The sequence below is a fragment of the Pocillopora verrucosa genome, chromosome 5 (assembly GCF_036669915.1).
Source record: "Pocillopora verrucosa isolate sample1 chromosome 5, ASM3666991v2, whole genome shotgun sequence".
In the NCBI taxonomy this organism is placed as follows: domain Eukaryota; kingdom Metazoa; phylum Cnidaria; class Anthozoa; order Scleractinia; family Pocilloporidae; genus Pocillopora; species Pocillopora verrucosa.
The window spans coordinates 6,651,271-6,677,700 of record NC_089316.1 but is presented as its reverse complement, the minus strand read 5'-3'; the positions used below and the strand labels follow the sequence as shown (position 1 = coordinate 6,677,700).

The window sequence follows — 26,430 nt, the reverse complement described above, 5'->3', positions numbered from 1 at the left end:
TTTGCATAGGTGACTGTGCACATTCTTGAGTATTTCACTCATAGTCCATTCACGGTACGAAGGTGGAGTTGGAGCAGTTGTAACCGCTGGCCATTTGTGGAGGCATCCCGGCCGGTTTGACGGTGAATCCGTATGTCTAAGATTTCGAAAGTCACTCGTATGTCACTCGACGTACTTGCGTGATGTTAAAAGTGTGAACCTGTTTTTTCAGATCGGAAGTTAAAACGGTCGTTAGCCCTGCGCGTATCGGATGAATTCGAATATGACGTCATTGTCTGATAGAGATCCTCTTACTTTTCTAATTCAATCTAGTTTTCTTGGTAATTGTAGCATTTTTAGGTTTGCATTTGTTAGGTCATTTCTGTCTCAACACGAAGCTATTCAAAGTCAGCTCATTTTTGAGGGCAACTTTTCACCTGGCTTAGGATTGTGCAAGGTCAAAGAGGGACTTTCCCGTTGCTAGGGGCGTAACTAACCAGTGCACAATGTCTCATGTTTCACTCGCCATTTCCGATATTTTCTTAAATCCTCGAAGGAACTGGCGTGTAAAGGTGCCTTCGTAATTCGTGGATATTTGTTTAAGCATCTCAGCCACTTGTTTGCAGCTTCAAGTTTATCAGGATATTTCTCACTTTAAGTTGAGTGTTAAGGTGGGCTTAACAGCTTTTTAATTCCTAAGCTAACCAGTAAATTCAATACAACTTAAACAGAGGTTTATCTAACGTACTCTTGGACTGAGACGAAAAAATTCGAACACTACCATTCGCGTAAGGCGCATCTCTTAGTTAATTGGAAATTAAATTAGTTAATGGAAAATTGGAAAAATTGGGTGCCAATGAGCACAGTTAGAAAATTGGAAGCCAATGAGCACAAACTGAAGAAGCAAGGCTCAGTTACCAAGAAATGAAAATTTGTGGTAGTTTCTTGTTTACTTAGTGAAAGTAAATATCAGTTACGATTTCGTTTTGGATTTAAGATTTGTTAATAGTTTTCACTCATTCAATTTGAAATTGCTGTGCATTTTAGCTACGCAAAACTTCATCGTTACAAATGAGTGCCGCCTTAAATTTCAGTGTGTGTCGGTTAATTTTACAACGACTAAGCTATCGGGGTAGGTACCTGACTGATTTGGAAAGCAGGAAGGTTGTTCAAATCCATTTCGTTAAGCGTTGTACTTTTAGAGATAACTGAACGTAAAAGTTCAATATCAGTCACTGAGAATGCAACGGTATTGAAATTATTTTTATTTTAAAAGCTCCAGGAACCTCTTATTTGTTTGTGCCTAGTTTGCTGCAATGTATGTTAAATGTGGCTTATTTGCATGATTGAAATCATGATGTGCTCACGACATGTGCCTTCAAGCGTGAAATGGATTAGACAATCACGCTATTTTATTTCATATCACTCGAGTAAACACGGCAGCAATTAAACGTCTTCAAAGCGTGAAAATATAATCAGGAGCTCCTCTGTTCAATATTTAATGTTAAAATGAAGAATTGTTGCCGATCTACTCTTACACAGTACGGTGTTGCACAACTGTATTTGCTCGAGTCGGTAGCTTCAAATTCTCCAGAGCAGCTACGTGAGTTCAAAGTTAAGACTCCGGAAAGATATAAAATTCTTTGGAGTGTTTCCGGAACTAGAAGAAGTCCTCAGTGGCTCAAACATACACTCGTAATCGTCACAAAGACTGAATGAAATAGAGCACCAAGGGGGTAAATGATAATAAGAGTGGGAAATCTTGATGAAATAAAAGCTAACCGGGCTTTTCCCTCAAGCAAAAATTTATCGATCATTTCCTCGTGCGATCAGAGGGCTTCGTTTCACTCAAGTTCCTCACGCTATACCGTGACAACTCTGACATGAGCTGTTTTTACTTTAGTTTTGTTTTGTTTTTGTCACACTCTAATCATTTTATTCCCTGGAGCAGCGTCCAGAAGGGAATTACACGCTAAAAAGCAGTGTTACGTGTTTTGAGAATAATTAAAATCATTGTAAGGCTGTATCTCTTAGTCAAACAATAACCGCTCTTAGGCAACGGAAGAGTTTCCATTCAATAAAAGATAGAACAGATCCATATCTATTTGTCATGAATTGATTGTGCCGTTTGCTTCGTGTGACGATGTGTTGTAGGAGTCAATGGATCGTAAGATGTATGAACCTGAAAGAACAACTTCTTTTTATGGTCTCGTTTATTAAACTTCATTTACACCACCTTGACCGAGCTCCCTCTTTTATTTGTAATCTGAGTGTGATATGAGTAACTTGGCCCTTAAAGTTTGATGCAATCATGATTCCATCCTCTTTGTGTTACTGAATGTGGGGCTGCAACCGTGGAATAATGATAATTTAATCATTGCGATCAAGTAGTGACTTATCTCTCAGTTTTTATTTATTTACAATGATGGAAACTCTCTGCCCACATTTCTTTAGTTTAAAAGCTACTGCTCTTCTGTTACTAATATACGTTTTTTAAAATTATGTGTATTTTGCAGATCATATCCAGAGCCTAGTACATTGAGCAGAAAAATTTGTTACTATGGATGTCATCAGTAACGACAAAAGATGGCTTGTGACTCTTGTTACCTCAAATAAGGTCGTTGCTCCAGTTTTACAGGATATCGTGAAACAAGGAATGGACAAACTGTTTGCTATCCTAGATAATTACCTTAAAGGCTTACCGACACCTTGCAGTCTACAAACACTGACCTACGCAGATGTTTGCCATCTGGCAGCCACGCCAAGTCCTGCTTCTTCGCTTAAAGACCTAAATTTCGGAAATATTAACAACAACTCTGGTGTTCATAGAAAGACCAAAACGGCTTATAACTACAATGTAAACAGCCCAGTTGATCTTGCCAAGCTTTATCTTCCATACTACCTTGCAGTATTCTCGGCATTCGACAAATCTATGGATTTGAATGCCGCTCTTAGACTACTGGGATGTGGGAAGTATCCAGTACAAATATTCGTGTCTTCTGATCCTGTGCACGATATTCAGTCGTTGGCAGATGATGTCAGAGAGAATGTCAGGAATCGGGGAAGTCATTTTAAAGAGAGTGACTGGACCCAAATCTTCTTTGACCAATGCTTTGACAAGTTAAAGGCTCTGTTCCAATATCTGCCCCTGCTTCCCGCCAAAAAAAAGAAGCTTTTAGATCAACTCTCTGCATGGAAAACAGAAGGTACTCAAGTAGTGGAATTTAACCATTCAATGAATAGGTTGTTAACATGGCAATTCTCCAGGTCGGATGTTAAGTCAAGAGAAATGGAAATACGCTTAAAGAGAGCAGAGACGGGCTTTTCAGGGATCACAGGGCATTCTTCCCAGAGATTTGAAAACATAAAATATTTTTGGTTGCATTTTCAATTTCTACGTCTAAACGAAGTTTCGAGAACATTAACCGCTTAGGAACCAAACTCAGGCTTGACTACTCTTCATTTACAGGGATTAAGCCCACGGTATAATTTGTGGCAGGGCATATTCCTGGCTTCCATTCATGGCCCTTTGAATATATTTGTGATCATTTATCATCTATTAATCTCGTCAAATCAAACTAGACCACCTTCGACTGCCATGATGTTTTCATTCTCTCGGCAACTCACGCGAATTTCCGCTTCAGGGGTTTCCCCTGTGCCAACCTGGTCGTTGCAATTAAGTAAGCGGAACAGCAAACTCAGAGGAGCCCGCTTCAGTAATATAAAGTAGGAACTGTTTTATTTATTACTCAAATGCCGTATCTACAGTGACAAATCATTTCCTCTCACCAGTTACTTAGCTTAATCTCTGCGTAATATCAATACAGTCATCATCATTATCATCATCGACATCAGAATTGACATTGTTATTGTTATTATTATCGTTATTATTATTATCATTATTATTAATATCATCATTATTATTGCTATTATCATTATTACCACCATTTATTGTACAATCATCATTTTTAGGTTTCAAGCGGATTGTTGACAATGACGTCAAAGATCTACTAGAAAAATTCCAAAACGTCAAACTTGCAGCAATTAATGACAAATTGGACGACATGCCAACTAGGGAGGAGAACGAAAGAGTGATAGAAAAGCTGTTTTCTTTTCACACCAGTATGATGGATAGATTTGATAGAATGGAATCCTTACTTCGAAAAGTTGAGCACAAGCTCGACGGTAAGTTTAAAAACAACTAGTAAAATTTCAGTGAAAAACAATGTTGTAAGACTCTTCTGGTCGCCAACAATTTCACCCACAGATGTGCGTAAATTTCCCATTGACACTCGCGAGCGAGTTGAGGACCACGTGGTTAGATACAGATAGATAAGCTGTTATTATTACGTTGCAAAAGTGTGCAGTCTTGCTCATTGGATACGCCAGTACTGTTAAAATGCACGTAATTAAGAGTCCTAATTATTCTGTAATTTAAGGGTTTCTAACATAATTTTCATGTCGCACCTTTAATTGCGAACAAAACAATACAAATATAGAAATTCACCGACCGTACTTCGGTTATTTCAAAAAACACACGTCTTTTTTTTTATTTCATTAACCCGGTTGCATTTGTTAAATTATGCAGGCATCAGCGTCAGTGCTATAAATCAAGAAGGTAGCAAGAGTGTTCACTCTACAAAATCAAGCGTCTTGTCTAAAGACGCCACTGCTAAAGAAACCCGCCAAATGAGTGAAGAGGTAACATAATCTGATAACGGATAGTTTCCAGTCAAAAGCTCAGATTTAGACAAAAACATAATTTATTTACTGGAGCTGATATGAAATCGTGTGGTTGTCGGGTTTGCCAGGCCTAGAACTCGTGAAGATGAAAAATCAACATTGTGTTAGCTACGATGTACACTAACAGGAGGATAGAAATCATGTTTTAAATCACCCGAGAGAATCAAAACAAGAGGACAATTAGATAGACTAAGAGTTATAGAAAGGTTTTCGAAATGACAGTGCCCATTACCTTCGACAGCCCTTCTCCGCGGAAAAACTACACAATCAAATATCACTCTTGGCCTCAAACCATTACTGAAGAAAAGTTAACTTGCTATACAACTTTTATTCGAGTGGAGGACCCACACGGAAAGAAGGACTTAGAGTAGTATACTATACCTGTAACGTACAAATGTTTCCTTAAAAAAAAGACATTTTTACTTGGAATGCGTTGACTTTAAAATTGCCTTTCTTCCCCCAGAACAAAAACCCAGAATCGACATGTAAGCTTCGAGCGAAAATTGCCAAAGTAAGTCAAGTACTAAATTGTGTGACAGTTTTATGATGCAGTGTATGCATTAACATTGAAGTCACATTGTGTTTAAATAAGAGGACCAGTTCGATATTATGTCTGTCATCCTTTATGCGAATATCTCAGAAAAGTTAATTCGTCTTTTTGGATTCGACGTATCCCGGACCAGGAGCCTCCCTCTCTGCCCTCTAGTTTTCTCCTTGATCTGGAAAAAGGTGATAATCAGCGGATTATACGTTTCGGATAGCCCTATTAATAATCAAAATTTGGCTTAGGAAATATGCGCCTGGGACGTCATCTAGCTGCAGATTGTACAATAATCATGTTAAGGAAAGGACATTCAAGATCACGGGTAATCATCTCATGTACGAGCGCGGTGCATGATTTCTAAGGGTAATTATGTCAAGTTTGCGCGCTTGGCGTTGCTAGCTGATTTGTATATTTCTACACGTTTAGAAATGAAATGTTAGTCCCACTAACTGTCGAGACCATTTTTTCTTCGCTTAATGTATGATAATACAATTATTAGATACGGTTTTTGTGATATCCAGAATAATCAAGGTCTCGGTAAGGGTAATCAGCCTCAGCCTTCGGCCCACCTCGACCTCGATTATTCTGGATATCACAAAAACCCCATCCAACAATTGTTGTGTCTTACCAGCAATGTGCTAAAAAAGTTGTCCTATTTTTACAGTTGTCAAGGCGAACACTGCACAAAGCTGCTATCAGTGGCCGATGTGACTTTGTTAAAGTACTTCTTGAAAATGGTGAAGATGTGGACCAGATGGATGAGGTTGCTCGCTCGATTTTGCGTTTAAATGTGTCTGTTTTTGTCCCCTTTGTATCCGAAATTGAAAGGTATTTTAGCTTTACCTTATGCTTTGCTTTGATTTTGCAGTTCAATTTGACGCCTCTTCACCTTGCCGCATGGTATGGGCAACGAGCTGTTGCGGAACTCTTGTTAAAGCACGGTGCAAATGTCAATGCTGTGGATAGGGTAAGTTGGTAAATACTTGTGTTTGTCTTTTGGAATACGTCAGATATACGGTATAAATAAACAACGTCAGGCAAGCAAAGACTTCTATAAGCTGTTGAAACCTTTCTTCAATCAATTGTTTCTCGTGTTCAGGAATATTCATGTTATTGAGGGAGTTACAGTTCATATATCTTGACCTTTGTAAATTGGCAATTTTTTACCTTTCAGTTTCAAAAAACAGCGCTACAAAAAGCTGAACGCAACAATCACCGATCCATTATTGAGCTTCTTCTGAGGAATAAAGCGAGTCCCAGTTACAACCAACCGGTATGGTCAAATCTTTATTCCTCTTTCATGTTTTGTTTTGGAACTGCCTCTAAAACATCTTTCCATACACAGAAGAGTATCAGGATAACTCGATAAGATTTAGCAAACTTCTCTTTTCTTTACGGTTGTTTACTACCAGTTTGCAATAGTTTTATGTTTTGTGCACGGCTTCTTTTTTATGGTCTTAGCGTCTTCTTCCATAAATACCGAACAGCAGGGCATACATTTTGCTGTTCACATGCGCTCCGTTCAATCTTAGAGTGTTCCACCGCGAAGAGGTTTAAAATGTGACTCATACAATCTTAATCGAAATATAATCTGTCTTAATTACTTAAGATTGCGATGCAACATTGCCATTTTCAGTGTTTTTGAATAGTAACTTTTAGATGATCTACTAGTTTTTTTGTTAAGTATTATGTTGAACTCGTCATGACATACCATATCTGTATCAGTGTCACACAAAACAGACGCATCTACATGAGCTGAATCGTTTGATGTTGACCTAAGAACTATTTTTCCGTTACGAATTTTTGTTTTTCTTTTTTTGATAAATTATTAACTACAACCTATTTTTCATTACAGCCTAGCCTACTGACCCTTTCAAGAAAAGCTTTTCTCCATGTAGATGCACAATCCGGCTTCAATAGACTGCAGGCCGCTGTATTTCATGGCGACTATGACACGCTTTGTACAGCTACTATCTATCTTGGGAATGTTGTCCAAGACATGAATTTACAAAAAACAGGACGCCAAGCAAAGGCATTTCCTGAAAAAACTGCGTTAGAGATTCTCTTGGCTCTCCAAGATAAAGGAGAAGGAAATGTTAAAATAGAAGAACTGTATCAAATGGAAGTTGAGAAGATCGATACATTAACTGAGCTGCACTTGTGTAAAGACAACAATGATGTAGAGAAGGCTGTCGAGATTGTTCTAAACGAGGGTGTAGATATAAACATACCAGGAAAAAGCAACCGTACACCTTTGTTGTGGGCAAGTCCATCAGTCTCTGGTGAGTTTATTAAGACCCTCATTGATCTTGGAGCTGACATAAATGCTCAGAGGACAGACGACAACATTGCACCTTTGTCTTTAGCAGCTGATTGGAACAACTACATGGCCGTTGACATCCTTTTAAAGCATGGAGGCAATGTGGGTCTTCCAAGTCTCTCAAAAACGGTGGGATTGCATGGGTGCGCAGAAAACGGATTCTTAAGTGTCTCCCGGTTACTAATTGATTCAGGATGCGACATTAATTTGCGCAACAACAAAGGCCAAACCGCGCTTTACTTAGCCGTCAAAAATAAACACAAACACATTGTCAAATGTTTACTTGAAAGCAAAGCGGATGTGAATGTGAAGTACAAGGAGAATGCAAGTGAGAGAATTTATCTTGTTCGTGGGAAGGACAGAGGAAAACCAGCGTGGCATTATGTCCTAGTAGAGAAAGCTTTGTTGTCCTTGTTCTTGAGGCAGACGAATGGGAGTATTGTTGACATTTCAGACTTTGGACTCGTCGTTAAGAGTGGATGGGGAAAGGGTCCTCCGGAGGACGCACAGAAGAATATCAATGAAATGGGTGCTATCTTTCCTGACGCGCAAAGTCGAACAGTTCTACATGTTGCCAGCAAAAGTGCTAGTCTCGAGATCGTTGATCTGCTAGTGAAATACAAAGCAGATATAAACGCGAACGACATGGACGGCTTTACCCCACTGCATTTGGCTACGATGTATGGCAACATTCAAGTTGTTAAAAAACTGGTTGAAACCAACGCCGACGTTAACTTGAAAGTGGATGGAAAGGATGCGGCTGACTTGGCTCGCATGAACGAAGAAACAGAAATTGAGGAATACCTTAAATCAAAAAGAAGCCTTCCCCAAAGAGACTCGGAAAGTCAATCTGCGCAAAGTCAACTGGCGGAAAGTCAATAGGCGGAAAGTCAGTGAGCGGAAAGTCAACCGGCGGAAATTCAACTGGCGGGAAGTCAATCGGTTTTAAAAGTTGCCATGAAAGGGGCAGCACAAGGCTTAAAGTACCTTGAACATGGCGTAAAGTTCCTCGAGGAAAATTTTAGTTAACTTATGTCGTTCACCCTTTTTTCAGACTTTTCAGCACACGATCTTTGTTTTACATATAATCAGCGCAACGAAGAATTGTTTTAAGGCAAGATCATCGTGAAGATTTAATTTCATAACAGTGTGGCACTATTATTTCCATCGCCGTGTTAACCAAAATTCATTTAATATTTTGGATCAGTAAATGTTAATTTGATTTTTGAAATTATTTTGACTTTCTTTGAAGGAAAGTTGATTGAAAAAGTGGCAAATAATCGGCTTTGTGAAAATCGTGCTGTTATTCGCTTTTGTTTTGTACATATGTGAAAGTTTTATTTCACCTGCACTCATGATATAACAATCGATTCAACGGGTATTTTCACAACGCAATGTAGCAAACAGGGATTCAAAGAAATAATTTTTTTAGAACAGTTTTTCATTAATTTGAAGTAGCTTTTAAATAACCCATGAAGCCAAAAGGAAGGAAAAAAAAAAGTAAAAGAAAAGAAATTGCAAGCATGGAATTTATATATGTTATTCACCGGAAGAGAGGTCCGTAATGGGAAAAACTGTGCCCGAGGTCCTGGATACCACCCAAGGCCGTAGGCCGAAGGCGGTACACAAGACGGAGGGCACAGTTTTTCCCAATACGGACCGACCTTGGCTGGTGAATAGCATTTTTATTTTTTTCTAAAACCTAACAAATGGTGCGAAAGAGTCTGAATGATAAAGAGCTGTAATTACGGCAAGATTCTCCATAAACGGAACAATTTATGAGCGAGTAGATGGTAGAGAAAACAAGGGCAATGCAAATGAAAGAGAGAGGTTTCATCAAAACATATTTATTTGAGTACTGATATTAAAAGGTATTTTTCCAGTCGAAGATTAACTCAGTCCACGGTTTTAAACAGCTCCTTTATTGAATCATCGCTTGGAGTAGTCGCGTTCAAAATCCAGTGATGTCTCACAGTTCTTCTGACTAGCAAGTCGTAATACAGTGAATTCCGTTTATGACGTCATCACGTTATGCGATTAGTAATAATTAATTGAAAATTGTGGCCTTAATTAGCTAGCGCGGTAGATAACATATCAAACAATACAAAAGGTGATTTAAAAGGTTTCCAAGAAAACTTCAAAACAAAGGATCGGATACCACCCGCTGTGAGCGGGCCGGTGGGGAGAATACTGCCCGCTCTCGGAACCAATCAGATTGCAGGATTTGTAGAATAACGCCCGCTCACGAACTGAGATAAAAATTAAGTAGTTTATGATGCGAGGCAAAGGAAACATACCAAAATATAAGAAAACCATGCAGTAGATGAGTGCAAAAACTAGACCTGAAAATTTTACAAGAGATTATTTATTCCGAATTGCCCGAGAAAAAGTCATGTGATTAATTATAATTAATAATATACGAGATAGCTTATCATAATTATGCAGAAGCAAAGTGCGCACATCAAGTGCAAAAATAATTTATTCAAACCCTACGAGTGACATTGCGCGCTCGGTCAAAACAACAGCGTACGATCAAAACAAATAATATACAATTATGTTTTCACATCTTTAAGGCGCAAAAAAGTTCAAAGTCCGGTTAAACAGTTCAAGGAATTGTTCAGTTTGGTTTGTTACTTCTTTCCCCTGAACTAACCCTCTTGACATTATTTCAAGAGTATTTCAACACTAACTGATACAAAATTACAAGAGATGTGAGAGATTTGAAGGTGACGACTGAGTGTTTTCATAGTTAGTTTCAACGTCATCAGCCGCTAATTAATTACCAGTCCACGTGACACTTTTAAGACTAAATAAGAGCACTTTAGATCTATATTGTGAAGTTAAAATGATAGACGATACTTGTGAGATCGAACCGGAAATACGTTATGATTTCCTCCTGCGCAAGTATCACGCAATTGTATTTTTACTTTCTCAATTCGGAAGTATCTCAGGAAACTTATTGCAACTAATCAGAGCTTCTTCAGATTATAGTTTGATCCTAATCACGTTTCTTAATGCGTGCCTAAGCCTTGAAAAGAAGTTTAGTCCCTCCCATAACATGATGTAGCAAGGCAACTCATTTATCAAAGAGGACGCATCAAAAACACAAAGATCGTAGACACCATTATAGGTTGCATAGTAAACATAGCGAGTCCCATCGTTCCACTGCGCAAACTCGTATGTTTCACTCGCCACATCGACGCTTAAATCTCGGTAAGAAAGAATTGGAGTATATTAACAAGCAATAGCTATTCGTTCAGGCATTCCGCCGGTTTCTTTGAGGCTTCAAAATTATCAAGATATTTCTCACTTTAACTTGAATGCTAAGGTAAGTTTAACAGAATTTCCTGAGCTGTGTTAAATCGATTCGTATCTGACAGTCGAACAAAATGAGTGCGTGGAGACTTTCGTTTAAGTTATCCCGTATTTACATTTGGTTTTCATACGGAATGCACTCCATTTGGGTTCAGAATTACTGTCTAAGGCAAAGCATTATTTTCTGATTATTCTGTTTTGATAAATATTTCTCAAGAGCCGAAAGAAAAGACAAAGAGGACTTAGTTTACGCAAGCTATGGCGAGAAAAGGAACTAATAAATAATGCTTTAGCAATTGCTTGAGAAGTATCCAGAAGACGAGACGTTCAATTCGAGATAAGCGGCTGAGCATGCATGTTATGATCATTCTGATCAAGTTGCTTGATGAAGAAAAAAGCTTGATCCATAAGATGGCTCTTTGGTGCGGAAGGCTAGTTAAAGTTATGATCATTCCAATCAAACTACTCGATGAAGACAAAACCTTGATCCAAAAGATCAATGTTTGGTGCGGAAGTCTGTGTTGTCGTGTAATGATGCTTGAAACCAATTACAGAAGGACTCACTCTTTTGAACACGTACCTTCGATGTCTTAAAATACCGAGCAAAAGACACTTAAATGGAGGTTCAGTGAATTCAGTGGGTAACTGACATTGAAGAAGGAAGGTTCAATTGACTAGGAGAAAATGTAGAATAAATTCATGGTAACTTAGCGACGCCAAAATAATTTCAGTTTCGATTCCGTTTGGATCGAAGCCTTGTCAATATTATCATAACAAGTTACTCGACTTGAAACTGCTTTGAATTCCAGCTTCGTGTCACTTTTTTGTTGCAAACCAGCGCCACCCTAGTCCGAGAAGTCCATTCTTTTGGGACATTCAAATTCAATTCCAAATTCGATTTCAGTAACTAAGAATAGAGCATAAAGCTGAGCTAATACTATGTTCGACCGTTTCCGGGACTTCTTTTTAGCTTTTTTCCGATAATTGGAAGATCTATATTATGAAGTTAAAATGATAGACGATACTTGTGAGATCGAACCGGAAATACGTTATGATTTCCTCCTGCGCAAGTATCACGCAATTGTATTTTTACTTTCTCAATTCGGAAGTATCTCAGGAAACTTATTGCAACTAATCAGAGCTTCTTCAGATTATAGTTTGATCCTAATCACGTTTCTTAATGCGTGCCTAAGCCTTGAAAAGAAGTTTAGTCCCTCCCATAACATGATGTAGCAAGGCAACTCACTTATCAAAGAGGACGCATCAAAAACACAAAGATCGTAGACACCATTATAGGTTGCATAGTAAACATAGCGAGTCCCATCGTTCCACTGCGCAAACTCGTATGTTTCACTCGCCACATCGACGCTTAAATCTCGGTAAGAAAGAATTGGAGTATATTAACAAGCAGTAGCTATTCGTTCAGGCATTCCGCCGGTTTCTTTGAGGCTTCAAAATTATCAAGATATTTCTCACTTTAACTTGAATGCTACGGTAAGTTTAACAGCATTTCCTGAGTTGTGTTAAATCGATGTGTATCTGACAGTCGAACAAAATGAGTGCGTGGAGACTTTCGTTTAAGTTATCCCGTATTTACATTTGGTTTTCATACGGAATGCACTCCATTTGGGTTCAGAATTACTGTCTAAGGCAAAGCATTATTTTCTGATTATTCTGTTTTGATAAATATTTCTCAAGAGCCGGAAGAAAAGACAAAGAGGACTTAGTTTACGCAAGCTATGGCGAGAAAAGGAACTAATAAATAATGCTTTAGCAATTGCTTGAGAAGTATCCAGAAGACGAGACGTTCAATTCGAGATAAGCGGCTGAGCATGCATGTTATGATCATTCTGATCAAGCTGCTTGATGAAGAAAAAAGCTTGATCCATAAGATGGCTGTTTGGTGCGGAAGGCTAGTTAAAGTTATGATCATTCCAATCAAACTACTCGATGAAGACAAAACCTTGATCCAAAAGATCAATGTTTGGTGCGGAAGTCTGTGTTGTCGTGTAATGATGCTTGAAACCAATTACAGAAGGACTCACTCTTTTGAACACGTACCTTCGATGTCTTAAAATACCGAGCAAAAGACACTTAAATGGAGGTTCAGTGAATTCAGTGGGTAACTGACATTGAAGAAGGAAGGTTCAATTGACTAGGAGAAAATGTAGAATAAATTCATGGTAACTTAGCGACGCCAAAATAATTTCAGTTTCGATTCCGTTTGGATCGAAGCCTTGTCAATATTATCATAACAAGTTACTCGACTTGAAACTGCTTTGAATTCCAGCTTCGTGTCACTTTTTTGTTGCAAATCAGCGCCACCCTAGTCCGAGAAGTCCATTCTTTTGGGACATTCAAATTCAATTCCAAATTCGATTTCAGTAACTAAGAATAGAGCATAAAGCTGAGCTAATACTATGTTCGACCGTTTCCGGGACTTCTTTTTAGCTTTTTTCCGATAATTGGAAGTGAAATTTCGGAACAAGCGAGCAGGCAAGTAGCAACAGAAGAACTAAATAAAAGGTTTGTAAACATACCAGGCGCCGTAATTTACGTTATTAAAACGTGAGCAGATACGAAAATCCTCACTAGAAAAACAAAATAGACATTCCGAGTTTTAAAGATTAATTAACGCTCAGTTAGATTGCAAAATTAGAAATTAAAATCAAACACAGCTAACACTCATATAGAATATAAAGTTCAGTGTTCAAAACAAAACAGAACAAAACAGAAATTATGAAAAATATAACCAAACTGGCATAACTGATAAAATTCATTCTAATCATGACGGTATCTAAGCGAATATGATCATGCTGAGCTCCATCGCGGCTCGCTCATCATGACGATCTCCGGTCACCACAGGTAAAGCAAGCCTCAGAAACTACATCGGCCGCCCTTCGAGTGAAAAAATAAGAGCTTGCTCTGATATCCTTTCCGATGCGTTGAGAGCACTCAAGAAGTGGGGAGAGACACTCGACTACGTCTCGTGTTTCTCCCTACAATTCTTTCGTGCTCTCCTGCGTGCTTTATAACAGAACAGAGCACAGTCAAGGCTTCTCTATTTGTTAACTAATTTCTCTTTTGGAACGTTCAGGAACCTCGTAGCGTGTGTGTTTTTAGTCGCTGAATCTATCTCTTCGTTAGTCCGGCGTTTCACTGGTTGCTTAAATCGGTTCCTCCTAAAGCATTTTCTACCACGTCGCGAGTAGCGTCAAGTTCTGACCCATTTCATCTCCTAATTCAAAGAAGTCCCCTTTTGACCTTCACCATTATGAATTACAACTCTGAATAGCTACCGACATGTACAAAATAACAAAATAATTTGCAGTTATTTTGATGATTGCAGATCCTTTCAAGCGTTTAGTTCATTGAGCAGTGAAACGTATCATTATGGATGTCATCAGCAACGACAAAAGATGGCTTGTGACTCTTGTTACCTCAAATAAGGTTCTAGCCCCTGTTTTGACAGATATTGTGAAACAAGGAATGGAAAATCTTTATACATCCCTAGATAATCACCTTAATGGCTTACCGACACCCTGCAGCCTTAAAACATTGACCTTCGCAGATGTAAGCCGTCTGGCGGCCACTCCAAGTCCCCTTAAAGGCTTAAATTTTGGAAATATTAACAAAAATTCTGATACTCACGGACAGAAAAAAAAGGCCTACAACTACAGTGTAAGCAGCCCAGTTGATCTTGCCAAGCTGTACCTCCCAAATTACCTTGCAGTGTTCTCGGCATTCGACATATCTATGGATATGAGTGTCACTCTTAGATTACTAGGACGTGAAAATTACCCCCAAAAAATATTCTTTTCTTCCGATCCTCGGTATAACATCCAGTCATTGGCGGATGATGTCAGGAAGAATGTCAGGAATCGAGTATGCCATTTTAATGAGAGTGATTGGACACAGATCTTCTTCGACCAATGTTTTGACAAGCTTAAGAATCTAGTCCGAGGTTTGCCGCTTCTGAATGTGATGGAAAAGAAGAAACTTTTGAATCAACTTTCGGAATGGAAAGCCAAAGGTAATTAATTATTGTCAGCAACATCATACAGAGCATTCAAATGATAACGCATTTATTATATAAATCTCTGTGTGAGAATTTGGATAGGGAATGCTTAGGCCAACCCACAAAGACCTTAGGATCGTAGAAATTTTTTCAGGGGCACAGAGCATCCTACCCAAGAATATATATGGAGAATAATACATGGGCGCTCGTAGATATGGAATTTCTCTTCGAGTGTCTAACTCGAAGTTAGATGTCGAGTTGAACACGAGAAGAGAAATTTCATATCTTCAAGCAGCCATATATTATTTTGTTTATCGTATAAACACAATAGCCCTTTACTGAAAAAAAAAGTCGACTTTAATAATGAATGAAAATGAAAGGATCCACAACCCCGAGTAAAAATCGTAAAGTGCGTTGGCGCATTGAAAGGTGAAAACATGCGTTTGTTTTTGTGGTGATTCGACTCATGTTTTCAGATGGGCCCAAAATTCTCAGTTATTTAATTGATCCTTGCCGACAGAAGAAATCTTTCAGGTACACGGCCAAAATAGGCCTGCAGCAAATCTTCCAGTTGTCGATTGTCGCTCTCAACCGCGAGAGATGCCATAATCAAAGCCACTGAATACGTAACTTTCGGTTTTTCTCTTCGTATTTTGGTTTTCTTCCCCTTCTATGAACGTCACTGTCGGTAAGCGATACGGATTTTTCATAATTTTTTTGAAGCTACAATCCGGAAATATTCCGAAAAACGACTTTCGATTGAGAATGGTGAAGGCTTTGCCGTTCATTCATCAACCTGACGGAGTGGCGCAAAAGGCGAAGACGTATCAGCAGCTGATTGGCGATATCAATCTTTTTCACGAAACACATGTGAAAAAATATCGTATTTTTTCACTTGTGTTTTTTACGGCTTTTCTCAGGGCTGGAAATCCTAGTATAACACTGTACTTTACATGATAATGTCCATTTATTCGTTCTTTTATTCATTTTTTTGATCGTTTATTCATGGCCCTATTTATTCGTTCATGGATCTCATTGTTTATATTTTTTGTCCATTTACACATTCTTTAAGGTTTGCAAACGACTGGTAAGAAAGATGTGAAAGACCTGATGGCACAGTTTCAAATTGATCGACTTAAAGACATCCAAGAAAAATTGGAAGATAAGCCAACAAGGGAAGAGATAAAGAGATTGATGCAGAAGCTGTCCGACGCTGTCGAGGTAATTTTGTCAAGATTTGACGAATTTAAAGATTTAGGTATAAGTGGGCTAAAGGGTAAATTCGTCAACAACAACATCTATTTATACACAGTAAATTACATCTTGAATCGACATTCGGTTAGAATGAATTGAATTGAATTGAATTGACATTCGGTTAGAAAATAAAAGGACGCCACGTTTTCCGTACCACAAATTCCCTTTTTTAAGATGACTCGCTATTACCAGGTTCTTTGATGGTTGAGTTGCATTTACAGAGCTGGATCGAATATCGGCTAATTTTGAGACAGTGTGGTGACCTAATCCTCAAATCACAGGAACTCGTTCTACACACTACAATAGAACCGCACTAACTCGAAATTTCAAGGGAAACAAAAATGGTTCGGCAGGGATATCACTGGGACATGAAAACCCCATGGCAGGGATATCACTGGGACATGAAAACTTCATGGCAGGGATATCACTAGGACATGAAAACCCCATGACAAGGATATCACTGGGGCATTAAAACCCCATGGCAGGGATATCACTGGGAAAGGAAAACCTCATGTTATGGAAATTGCTGGGACATAAAAACCCCTTTTGAGGGAAATCTCTGGGAATTTTGTGTCCCATTCATGGTTTTGGTATCACTGTCCCATTCTGGGAATTTCCCAGAGAGAACCCAATGAAAACCCTGAAACAACCCACCTTAATCACAGAATGGGAATTGCAAAAAGTTCCTGTGAATTAAAAGCGCCAATTATAAATTGCTGGTGTTCTGAAGCAGATCCATAGCGCTAAATATCAATCATATGTTTTAGTGTCAATCGATAGTGTTAAACCTTTGTGGCTTGCGCTATTTAAAAAATGCAGAAATTGTAATAATGTCAAGCATCAGTGTTGCCACTAATCGTTTGTGATTAGTAGAAATAGCTAGCGCAAAACATCGATCGTTAGTGCTTGTATTGCGGCTTATTATTTACGCACAATTCGTCTCTATAGATATGATCACTCCTGTGGTGTTATTTACGCCATGAGGAAATTATAAATCTGCATATGCCAAATTTCTTGATCTCTCAGTGACATTGACGAGCACCTGATATACATATTTTCTATGCCTAATCCTTGCAGTAAGATGCTCATGGAGCATCATGGTTTAAATGAGAAAACATTGTGCAGATACCTTTTTAATTTTCCAATTTTAATGAAATCAAACTCGTTTAAAGAAGTTGGTTTTTACAATGAAAATCACAAGCTTATAGTTCCACCACTGTTTGTGATAAGAGCTGCCACAATTTGAGTACATACATGCCAAGATACAATTGGAACATTTGGTTTAGTTACAGCAGACTAGCACATATATCCCTCTCACTCGGAGTTCTCATGGGTATTTCTCCTCACTGTCTCCTATACAATTCTTACGATGCTTTTAGGATGATTTGGTATTGGATCAACTTGTAAACATCTAATTGATATTTTTCTCTATACTCATCACTTGTCTGCTCGATATTCTGTCTTAATTGGTAACTCATGGGATCATAGAAGTTTTTTAAATGGTAAAAGTTTGAAAGTTACTGTAATCTATAGCTTGGCAGTTGCCACATGGCTTCTCCACAAGAATGAATTTTATGAAAGCCAAAGGTTTCATGGTTTTATTAATTGACAGAAACATGGAAGGTAATTACTGAAAAACAATGTAGGAAAAGGATAACTTCATTATTAAGCTTCATGTAGATGGATTTATGCTGTCTCTCTCTGATCACAGTAGAACCCTGATAACTGAAACTCCCAAGGGAAATGAAAATTGGTTGAGTTATACAAAATTTTTAGACCTCATTTTCTCTGCTGCTTAAGTAGTGTTCATTACTGCAAAGATCACTTTCATATTCATTTCTTAAACTGAAGTTCACGTAAATGATTTTCATATATCCACAGTCTGAGAAGTTTGGTGTCAATTAGCTATGACCAACACCTAAATGTTAATCAACTGATGTTTTTACTTGAACTTATTTGTACTTACTTGATTTTTTTGTGTGTGGAGAAAATAATTTCAAACATATTTTGAATTTATCAGTATAGTTATATTTTTATCCTTTTCCACAGAGTCATATCATTGGTGCCAAGGATGATTCAACTCCTTATGGGTTTTGGGTAAGTTTAAAGATGTGTACACCCCTATGCATGTAAATTTTGAGTGTTTGATAATGCTAGTGGTTTATATTGATAAAGCAATGCACTCATCAACCAGAACATAAGATCATCTTTAATGAGTTTACAGACTGAGAATAAAAAACAATTTTTAGGGTAATTTTTTAGAGAAATCAAATAGCAGAACATACTGGGAGGTGGGAGTGGCTGAGTGTAATCTTGTGATCCTGGGTTTTAAGTCCTTTGCCTTGCTACATACTAGATTTGTAATCGGGTTTCTTGTGTTTCCTTGGCTGCACTTAGTATAATTTATAGCCAACTGGTCTGCCTCCTACCAGTTGGGGTTCTTAACTATTATGAGCTGGTTATTCAAACAGCCATTGTCTGAGAAAACCGCATCCTAACAACCTCAATTTTGTTGGACCTTGTATTTGAATATTTATTTTTGTAAACAGTGGCAAGAGGGCAGAAAGCAAACAGTGGAACGACATCTATTTAATTAAACTGACCCTCTTAAGGAGAGAGCCTGAGTCCCACTTATTGGGTAAAATTGTGGTTTGGTTTAGACCTGGTGTAAATAACCAGTGCTATGTTTGTGTTCACCAATAATTACTATCAAAATGTTTATTTCCAACTTGTTTGAATTCATAATTTCATAATTTATAAATGCATTGAGACTTGTGAAATACTGCCTAATAACTGTTTATTATTATTGATATTATTATCATTATTTTTATCATTATCATTATAATAATTATTATTATTATTGTTATTATTTTAATTTATTTATGTTTTATTATTATCTTGACAACAAAAGTTTAGCATTGAGTTCCTTTAATTAGAGTAACCTTGATTTTTTCTTTTTTGCCTTTTATGCAGATTGGCATTTGCACGAGCTTGGCCATCATAGCTTTTGCGCTATCTGTACTCATGTTTCATTACAACCGTACTGCTATGGTTGAATACACTCATATCCTTACCTGCGAGACTTACTTTTTCGTTTTTTTCAAAGCCTTTTGTTACTCTAAGAGTGAGAGGCATATAGCTGCTGTTGGATCTGGGTTATGTTTCTACCATCTTCTTTGTGCTTTTTTTTTGTTTTTCACGGCTCTTATTGCATTAATCTGCTGCTTTACTGCTCTTTGTGGCAACACCCTAAGAAGAGTGGTTCGTACTATTCGCAGACACTTTCATGAATTGCTTGGTAGAATCTTTTGCTAGATATGCCACAATTAGACTATCTACCCCTTAAGTCCCAAAAGTGACCAACACAGAATTTCTCCTTACAATATCAACGCAGTATCAAGTAGACAAGTCATGAGAATAAAGAAAAAAGTATCATTTAAAGGATTATTTTTTGATCCAATACCAAATTTCTTAAGTAACATCCTGAGAATTGTATAGCAAACAGCAAGGAGAATTTCTAATAAGGTCTGGGAGTGAGAGGGTTAAGAAGGCAAGGAATGTTAGATGATCATTCAACTAGTACTAGTGTCAGAGGCTTAAAATGCATAGAGCACCTAGTACATATTTGTACTCCTGGGTACAAGAGAGAGACCATGTTAGAGGAGTGTCATGTTCAAGAACATAACTCAGTGACCTAGCTTGTAATAAACACAGCTTGAAAGGACATGAAGATCTCTAACATTGAAGTTCCAGCTTATCTCTCACAATTATTTTTACCTGCTGTACTAAATATTAATGCCTAGTATTTAGTCAGCAACGATGTAAAAAAACTTCTATTTTGCTTTCAGTTCGAGCTAAACTTGAAAATAAGCATGGTGGTTTTTTTGGTTGTCTCTGAATAGTCAGCGGGGTCGACCAAGCTCAGTTATAGAGACCCACTCAGTCCCTTTTCCCCTTTGTCACTTAGTCTGAATCGTCAGCCGTCTCCTCGCCCCAATCCTTCAAGTGAACCCCCGCCTGCTCATAATGTTAGCTGGCTAACTGGCACTTAAGACTGAAAAGGTTGTAACGCAACATTTTTTAGTTTGACTACAACTCGTAATGGTTACTAAATTTCAACAAGTTCTACTGGCAGTCGTTTACTGTTGAGATTGCCCAACGCTACCTGACCAACATATGTTTCCTTTTTTTCTTACTTTTCTACCGACACAGCGTATGACACTGTGAATTGTTGTTTCCTAGCGTCAACGTCCGTGTGTATGTGTCAAGGACCTGAGACGAATCTTTTACCGCCCTAAAGATACTCTTTGTTTTCGTTCGTAGTAACAATCCTTAGCATATGGTTCGTGATTATTTTGAACTTGCGTGAGAGTGATTATAGTGTAGTAAGTTCTATTTTAGTAATGAGTTTAGTAAATATTAGGCGAGAAGAAATAATTAAATCTTCTTAGGTGAAACGGGAAGTGGAAAGGATTTCGTTTCTGAGCAGTCACAATTTATACTGAATTGTTAAAGGACGCAAGGATTTTCGATGCACAATTTATTCAAGTAATAATTTATTCTATCCATATCAATTTTGTATTGTTTGCATACTGGAGATCGTATAAAGACCAATTCCGGTGTGGTAATATCTTCTGAAATAGTAAATCCTTTCGCTTATTTATTGTAGATAGGTCCTATATAGTTCGTACAACTTTTCTCAACGAATTATTTGCGAAATTTAGTTTGATAAGACCCTGGTGTTTCTCTCTTGAAATTAAATCGCTTTTTACTTGCGATACTTTTGCCTTCTTGTTTACATTATGAGAGATATCCTTTGCACTAGTAAGTAGTAGGCTTTTCGCTTCTAATGGCTGTTCACCCCTCCCAATAGGGTGCTGTGTGTACGAGATCGAGAGTTCGCCTTATAAAGTTTGATATTAGGATTTATTTGTTACTAAATTTTCCTCCAGTATTTATTGTCATAACTTATTTTGTTGAGTGACACAGAGTGTCCATGTATTCATAGCATTTCCCATCAGTCTAATAAAGATTTCATTGCACGCAACACTAAATACTATGATATTGCATAATCAAATGATATGTCACTATGATATTATTTCTCACTTAAAATTTGGTGGAAACGAAGATTGTCAATTGCACAATAAATCGGTACAGTTTTTATTTTTATGCCGACCTAAATGCCCGCGATGGAGAGGGTTACACTCCACTGCATTTAGCAGCGATGTATGGATCCATTCAAGTTGTAAAAAAGCTAGTTGAACTCAACGCTGATGTCAATTTGAAAGTGGATCGGAAAAAATGCAGCTGACGTGGCTGGCATGAACGAAGAAGCAGAAATCGAGGAATTTCTCAAATCTAAGAGAAGCTCACCCTTAAAGGGCTCAGACATTTAATCGACTCAAAGTCAGTCGATTTTAAAATGCGCTAAAAGAGGCAGAACGTGGTTTAAGGTTCATTGAGGAAAATGTTGTTAACTCATCCCGCATACTGGAAACGTAGATTTTTTCAATACATAGTTTTTGTTTTACGAACAGTCAGTGCCATCACACAATTTCGGAAAAGCTTGTGAATTTGAGCGCATTTAAGCACCAAGAAAGTTCGAATTCAGTGGATATGGCACAAGTAATTCTAGTTCTGCGTTGCTGCGTTGACGGTTTTTTTTTTAACTTTGACCGGTGAATGCAAATTTATGATTTGCCTCATGTTGTGACATTTTTAACAAAACATCGTTTAAGACAGAACCGCAGCAAATGAGCGGCTAAATGAAATGCTTGTGGTTTTGCACTTGTCTTTTGTGCAAAATATTTCAACGTAAATATATGCAATGACACATCAATCGACTTAGATTTTATCTAAGGGTATTTGTAACGTGGCAAATGAGGATTCTAACAAAAGATTATTTTCTTAAAAAAATTTGAATAAGCCACTTCAAATCTTCTCAGTTCTTGTGAGACAAAAGAGGCTAAATATTTTCACACTTTACGGAAAGGATAAACTGGACTACCACTTTTTGACGTCAAAGTTTCTAAAGTGACAGCTCAGAAAAGAGATACTTTCTGTTTTATCTAAGAAGACTGAACCGCCTCTTTCCGCCTGGTATTCAATTTTAATCCTTGTGCTCTTTACTGCAGCATTTACTACACTATAAACACCCTCACTCAACTCCCAAACAAGCATGGACAATATTCTTACAACGGTTACCGATTACGAGAAATAAGGTTATATCTAGCTAAAAAATTCTAGCTGGGGCGGTATGAAAAAGTAATTGATCAAACTACAGGAAACTGAGAGGCAAGGAAGCCATATTTGTTAAAATTGTGCACAGTGCTGGATCAATAGAATATTTGTGTTGACTTTAATGCTGTATCTGGGTAATTAATTTTGCGCTTTCAAAATGGATGAAATAAAGTAGTGTAATTAGACCTCATGTTATGTCATTTTTCTCTAAAATCCAAGTTGCGCGTCTGATTGATTTTGGAAACGTGACGACGATATCAGACCCTGTAGCCCTCCACGCCGTCCAATTATCATTAAGAAAGGGGGGGGGGGGGAGGGGAGAGGGTGCTGAATTATTTCAAGGGTTTCTTAATTCGAGCGAGGGGGGAAGTCCTTCAAGGGAGGAGAAGCCTATTTGGAACTGACTGACAGTCAGATTTGCAGCGGCGTGGCGGCTTAGTAAATTTTATTTTTTTCATGTTCTTTTTTTTACTCTTACCTTGCTTTAATAATATGTCTAATTTGCTACACAGTACGTATTTCCTTAATAAGGTATCAAACTATAATAACTAAGAAGAGGAATCCAGTGGCCAAATGAGCAGTGCGCTGGACTTTTGATCAAAAGGCCTGGGTTTCAGCCCTGCCTGGGTCATTTTTTGGGTCTTGGCCAGATAGTGACTCTCACCAAACTTTTCCCCACGCAAGAGTGTGAATGGTTAATAGAGAAGTGTCAGGACAACCTGATAAGATACCGGCAGCTACCGGACAGGCATCCTACCATGGGTGGGGTAGCATAACATATAGATATATTTTTTTTGAAAAAGGATAAATCATTATTATTGACAATAACGATGAGAAAAAAAAACCTCAATCCTCTTCAAGATACAACTCACGTGTAGTTGCAGTGGAATGTAAACAGATAGCTGGCGCTCTTCTTCGTAACCGTGTGTTGCAGTTGTAACTGCACCAGTTGACTGAATGATAACCAAGCCTCCCTGTGGTCCTGTAAACGCAGGCCGCCCAGGCTGAATGTACATCACCTATTAAGTAGTTACCGTCTGACAAACAAACGTAAAAATGATAAATTTCACGCAAACGATAAGTAATATATTTTCGTGAATCTAATATTTTATTAGTATGAATCTGCACTTTTTAATGACGCAAACGAAATCTCCCTCCGACCTCACTTACCTCCCCCCCCCCACCCCCAGCAATAAAGAATGACCGTTCCTCTACGCGTTTGAATTTGTATGTCCCAATGTGTGAACCTAAGACATCGTCTGTCCCTCAACTCATGTGACTTTGAAAGCGGTTACTTGTTTTTGTCAGATCGGAACATGATACAGTCGTTAGTGTATCGGATTAATTCGAATATGACGTCATTGTCTGAACGGGATCCTTTTACTTTTCTAATTCAGTTTATTTTCTTGGTATTTGTAGCATTTTTAAGTTTGTGTTCTTCAATTCATTCTATCTTAGCACCGTAAGATATTCAAAGTCAGCTCATGTCTTGTGTAACTTTCTCACCTGGCTTTGAATGGTGCAAGGCTCGAATGTGTTCTTCAGAAAGGGACTTTCCCCGTTGCTGGGGGTGTATCTGACCTTTTTAAGTCGTGGCAATACGAAATCTCTCATGTTTCATTTGCCGTATCATTCCTACACTTTATTAAATCCTCGTAACATTTTAAATTTTGTTCTCGTCAGTTCATTTCTATCTTTGCACCGTAAAATATCCAAAGTCAGCTCATGTTTAGGGTAACTTCTCACCTGGCTTTGAATTGAGCAACGCTCAAATGTGTTCTTCAGCCGGAAAGGGACTCTCCCGTTGCTAAGGGTGTATCTGACCTTTTAAGTCGTGGCAGTGCACAATCCCTTACGTTTCACTCGCCATTATCGATTCTTCATTAAATCCTCAAACATACTGACGTATATTTGTTCAAGCATCCCAGCCGCTTGTTTGCTGCTTCAAACTAATCGAGATATTTCTCCCCATAACTTGAATATTAAGGTAGGCTTAACAGCTCTTTATTTATAAGCTAACCAGTGAATTTAATACAACTTAAACCGAGGTGTATCTGACGTACTCTTGTACTCAGACGGAAAAATTCTAACAATGCCACTCGCTTAAGGGGCATTTCCAAATTACTTATCACCATTTTGTATTCATTCAAGAGTCACCCTTGAAACCATGACAACTGACGCTAAAAGGCGCAAACAAAAAAGCACGATTTAGACTTTCGTCTTAATCATCTAGTCATTGCATTTGGTTTATTCAGTTAAACACGCTCTACTTGGGTCAAGAATAATTTCTAAGACATCGTCTTCTTGGCATAGTAAGAGTGAATATCTGTCAAGAGGTGCAAGAAAACACGTAGAGGCCTTAATTTACGGTAAGATGGGGCGAGAAATGAATTTAATAAGCAGACATGGCAATTGCTTGCTCGCAGTCTTCAAATTACGAGACACGCGATTTGAGATGAGCGGCAGAGTACGCTTTTTATGGCTTCTTATGGCTTCGTGGATCATTCTAATCGAGTAATTAGCTATAGGTGAAGACAAAAGTAAGATCCAAGAGTTGTTTGTTTGGAAACGAAATTATGCGCTTTCGTGGTATCAGTAACAAAAAGCATAGAGGACTCGATCTTTTGAATATGAACCTCCAATCTCTCCATATATTGAACACATGGAAAATTGGAGGTGCAGTGACTGTAGCGAGTGAACAGAAATTGAAGACGCAAGGTTCAGTTAACAAGGAACGAACATTTGTAGTAGTTTCGTGTTTACCTAATGAAAGCAAACTTTTTATCAGTTTCGATTTCGTTTTGGATTGAAGATTTGTTAATAGTTTTAACTCATTCGATTTGAAACTTGCTGTGCATTCTAGCTACGCGAAACTTCATCGTTACAAATGAGCGCCGCCTTAAGAGAGTGTCTCTGTAAGAGCGGTCCGGCCGATTTTGCTTGAGACACGGATTTCGCTCGTTTCTCGTGTGTTGTAAGACATTCATGTACCTGTACTAAAACCACAATCAGTTTGATCGGATCTCTTTATTTTTCAGAGTTTTACGGAAATTAAATTTCACTCGAGCGAAGGCTTGTCGTGACACTTTTCAAGACTTTAATTTCATACAACTTTGGAGGACAATTTACAAAAAACTACGGAACTCAGCAAAAAACAAATACCACAGCCATGTTTATTAACTCTATCTTATCCATCGAGGCGACTTTCGTAAACATCATACGTCAATCAAGGAAACAGGAAGACTTGAATGACACCTTATCGGTTTGCCTAAATCACACACGCCAAAACCAATCAAATTCAAGGTAAATTTTTGAAAAAGTGAGGCGTTCTTAACTGATCCAACTAACATAGCTAGGAAGTAGGTGCCATAGAAAAGGTAACTACAGAAAAAAACTTTGCGGCCCGACCTTTACGAGAACTTTATAACTCCGTGAACTTACCTAATTTTCTGCAATCTCCAAGTTTGGCCGCCATTTTGAGGGACTTGTCAACATGAAGCGTAACCGATATAAATCAAGCAGGTAGATCTAAAACCGTCAGAAATACATACGAAAGCAATTCAAATGAACTTTACTTTCAATTCAAGCGGCAAAATTTGAAATTGTTCGTTAAACTTACAATCCCCATGCGACCATTTCTTTCAACAATTCAAATACTACAACTAGTGTTCGAATTCCCCTCGTCGATTCCACCGCAAGAAATAACCTGTGCCACCCAAGCTTCGACTCGAAGGTGAAGTACGAATCAAGTAGAATAACTGCTCCATCTTCGCGGCAATATCACACTGATATTTTGATTTTGCGATCGACAAGAACGGTGATCAGGAATCGATCGGTTTGTTTACCTCATAAACGTGACCGCTGACCAACCGCTAAGTGAAAACAGCATAGCGCGTGGCGGGGTGGGTGGCGGGCTTATCGTCATAAGATATTCGAATACATGCTCAAAAAGCTCTAGGACTATCAGTCTAAACAGTGAAGGCAGCTTCGTGGTACAGACAACTTTTATTTTATTCT

At 38.1% G+C, this 26,430-nt stretch overlaps 3 protein-coding genes and 1 pseudogene across 5 annotated transcripts in view; all 4 read left to right on the top strand.

The window, feature by feature from the left end:
* The first annotated feature begins 540 nt into the window (after positions 1-540).
* Positions 541-9,734, top strand: LOC131772012 (CARD- and ANK-domain containing inflammasome adapter protein-like). The gene is made up of 10 exons (XM_066167143.1): positions 541-650; positions 2,496-3,185; positions 3,952-4,164; positions 4,568-4,680; positions 5,186-5,233; positions 5,931-6,029; positions 6,135-6,233; positions 6,441-6,539; positions 7,122-9,457; positions 9,697-9,734. Exons 2-9 carry the CDS (start codon positions 2,540-2,542, stop codon positions 8,466-8,468), a joined length of 2,664 nt encoding a protein of 887 aa, XP_066023240.1. The 5' UTR covers positions 541-650; positions 2,496-2,539; the 3' UTR covers positions 8,469-9,457; positions 9,697-9,734.
* Positions 9,735-10,801: 1,067 nt separating this feature from the next.
* LOC136281193 (uncharacterized) lies at positions 10,802-21,506 on the top strand. Of its 3 annotated transcripts, none has more exons than XM_066167450.1 (5): positions 10,802-10,914; positions 14,251-14,934; positions 15,992-16,140; positions 18,223-18,270; positions 19,147-21,506. In XM_066167450.1, the coding sequence occupies exons 2-5, from the start codon at positions 14,295-14,297 to the stop codon at positions 19,486-19,488; spliced, it is 1,179 nt and encodes a 392-aa protein (XP_066023547.1). In that variant the 5' UTR covers positions 10,802-10,914; positions 14,251-14,294; the 3' UTR covers positions 19,489-21,506. The 3 variants fall into 3 exon arrangements, with proteins under 3 accessions (XP_066023547.1, XP_066023548.1, XP_066023546.1); XM_066167451.1 differs by lacking the exon at positions 10,802-10,914 and adding an exon at positions 12,064-12,280; XM_066167449.1 differs by lacking the exon at positions 10,802-10,914 and adding an exon at positions 12,064-12,395.
* Positions 21,507-24,320: 2,814 nt separating this feature from the next.
* LOC131772014 (CARD- and ANK-domain containing inflammasome adapter protein-like) overlaps positions 24,321-26,430 on the top strand; it is a 99,630-nt gene continuing 97,520 nt past the window's right edge. The window contains exon 1 of the mRNA XM_066166875.1: positions 24,321-24,400. The gene's annotated coding sequence lies outside the window, so the exon portion shown is untranslated. The remainder of the gene's footprint in view (positions 24,401-26,430) is intronic.
* LOC131772053 (CARD- and ANK-domain containing inflammasome adapter protein-like) overlaps positions 24,762-26,430 on the top strand; it is a 14,802-nt pseudogene continuing 13,133 nt past the window's right edge.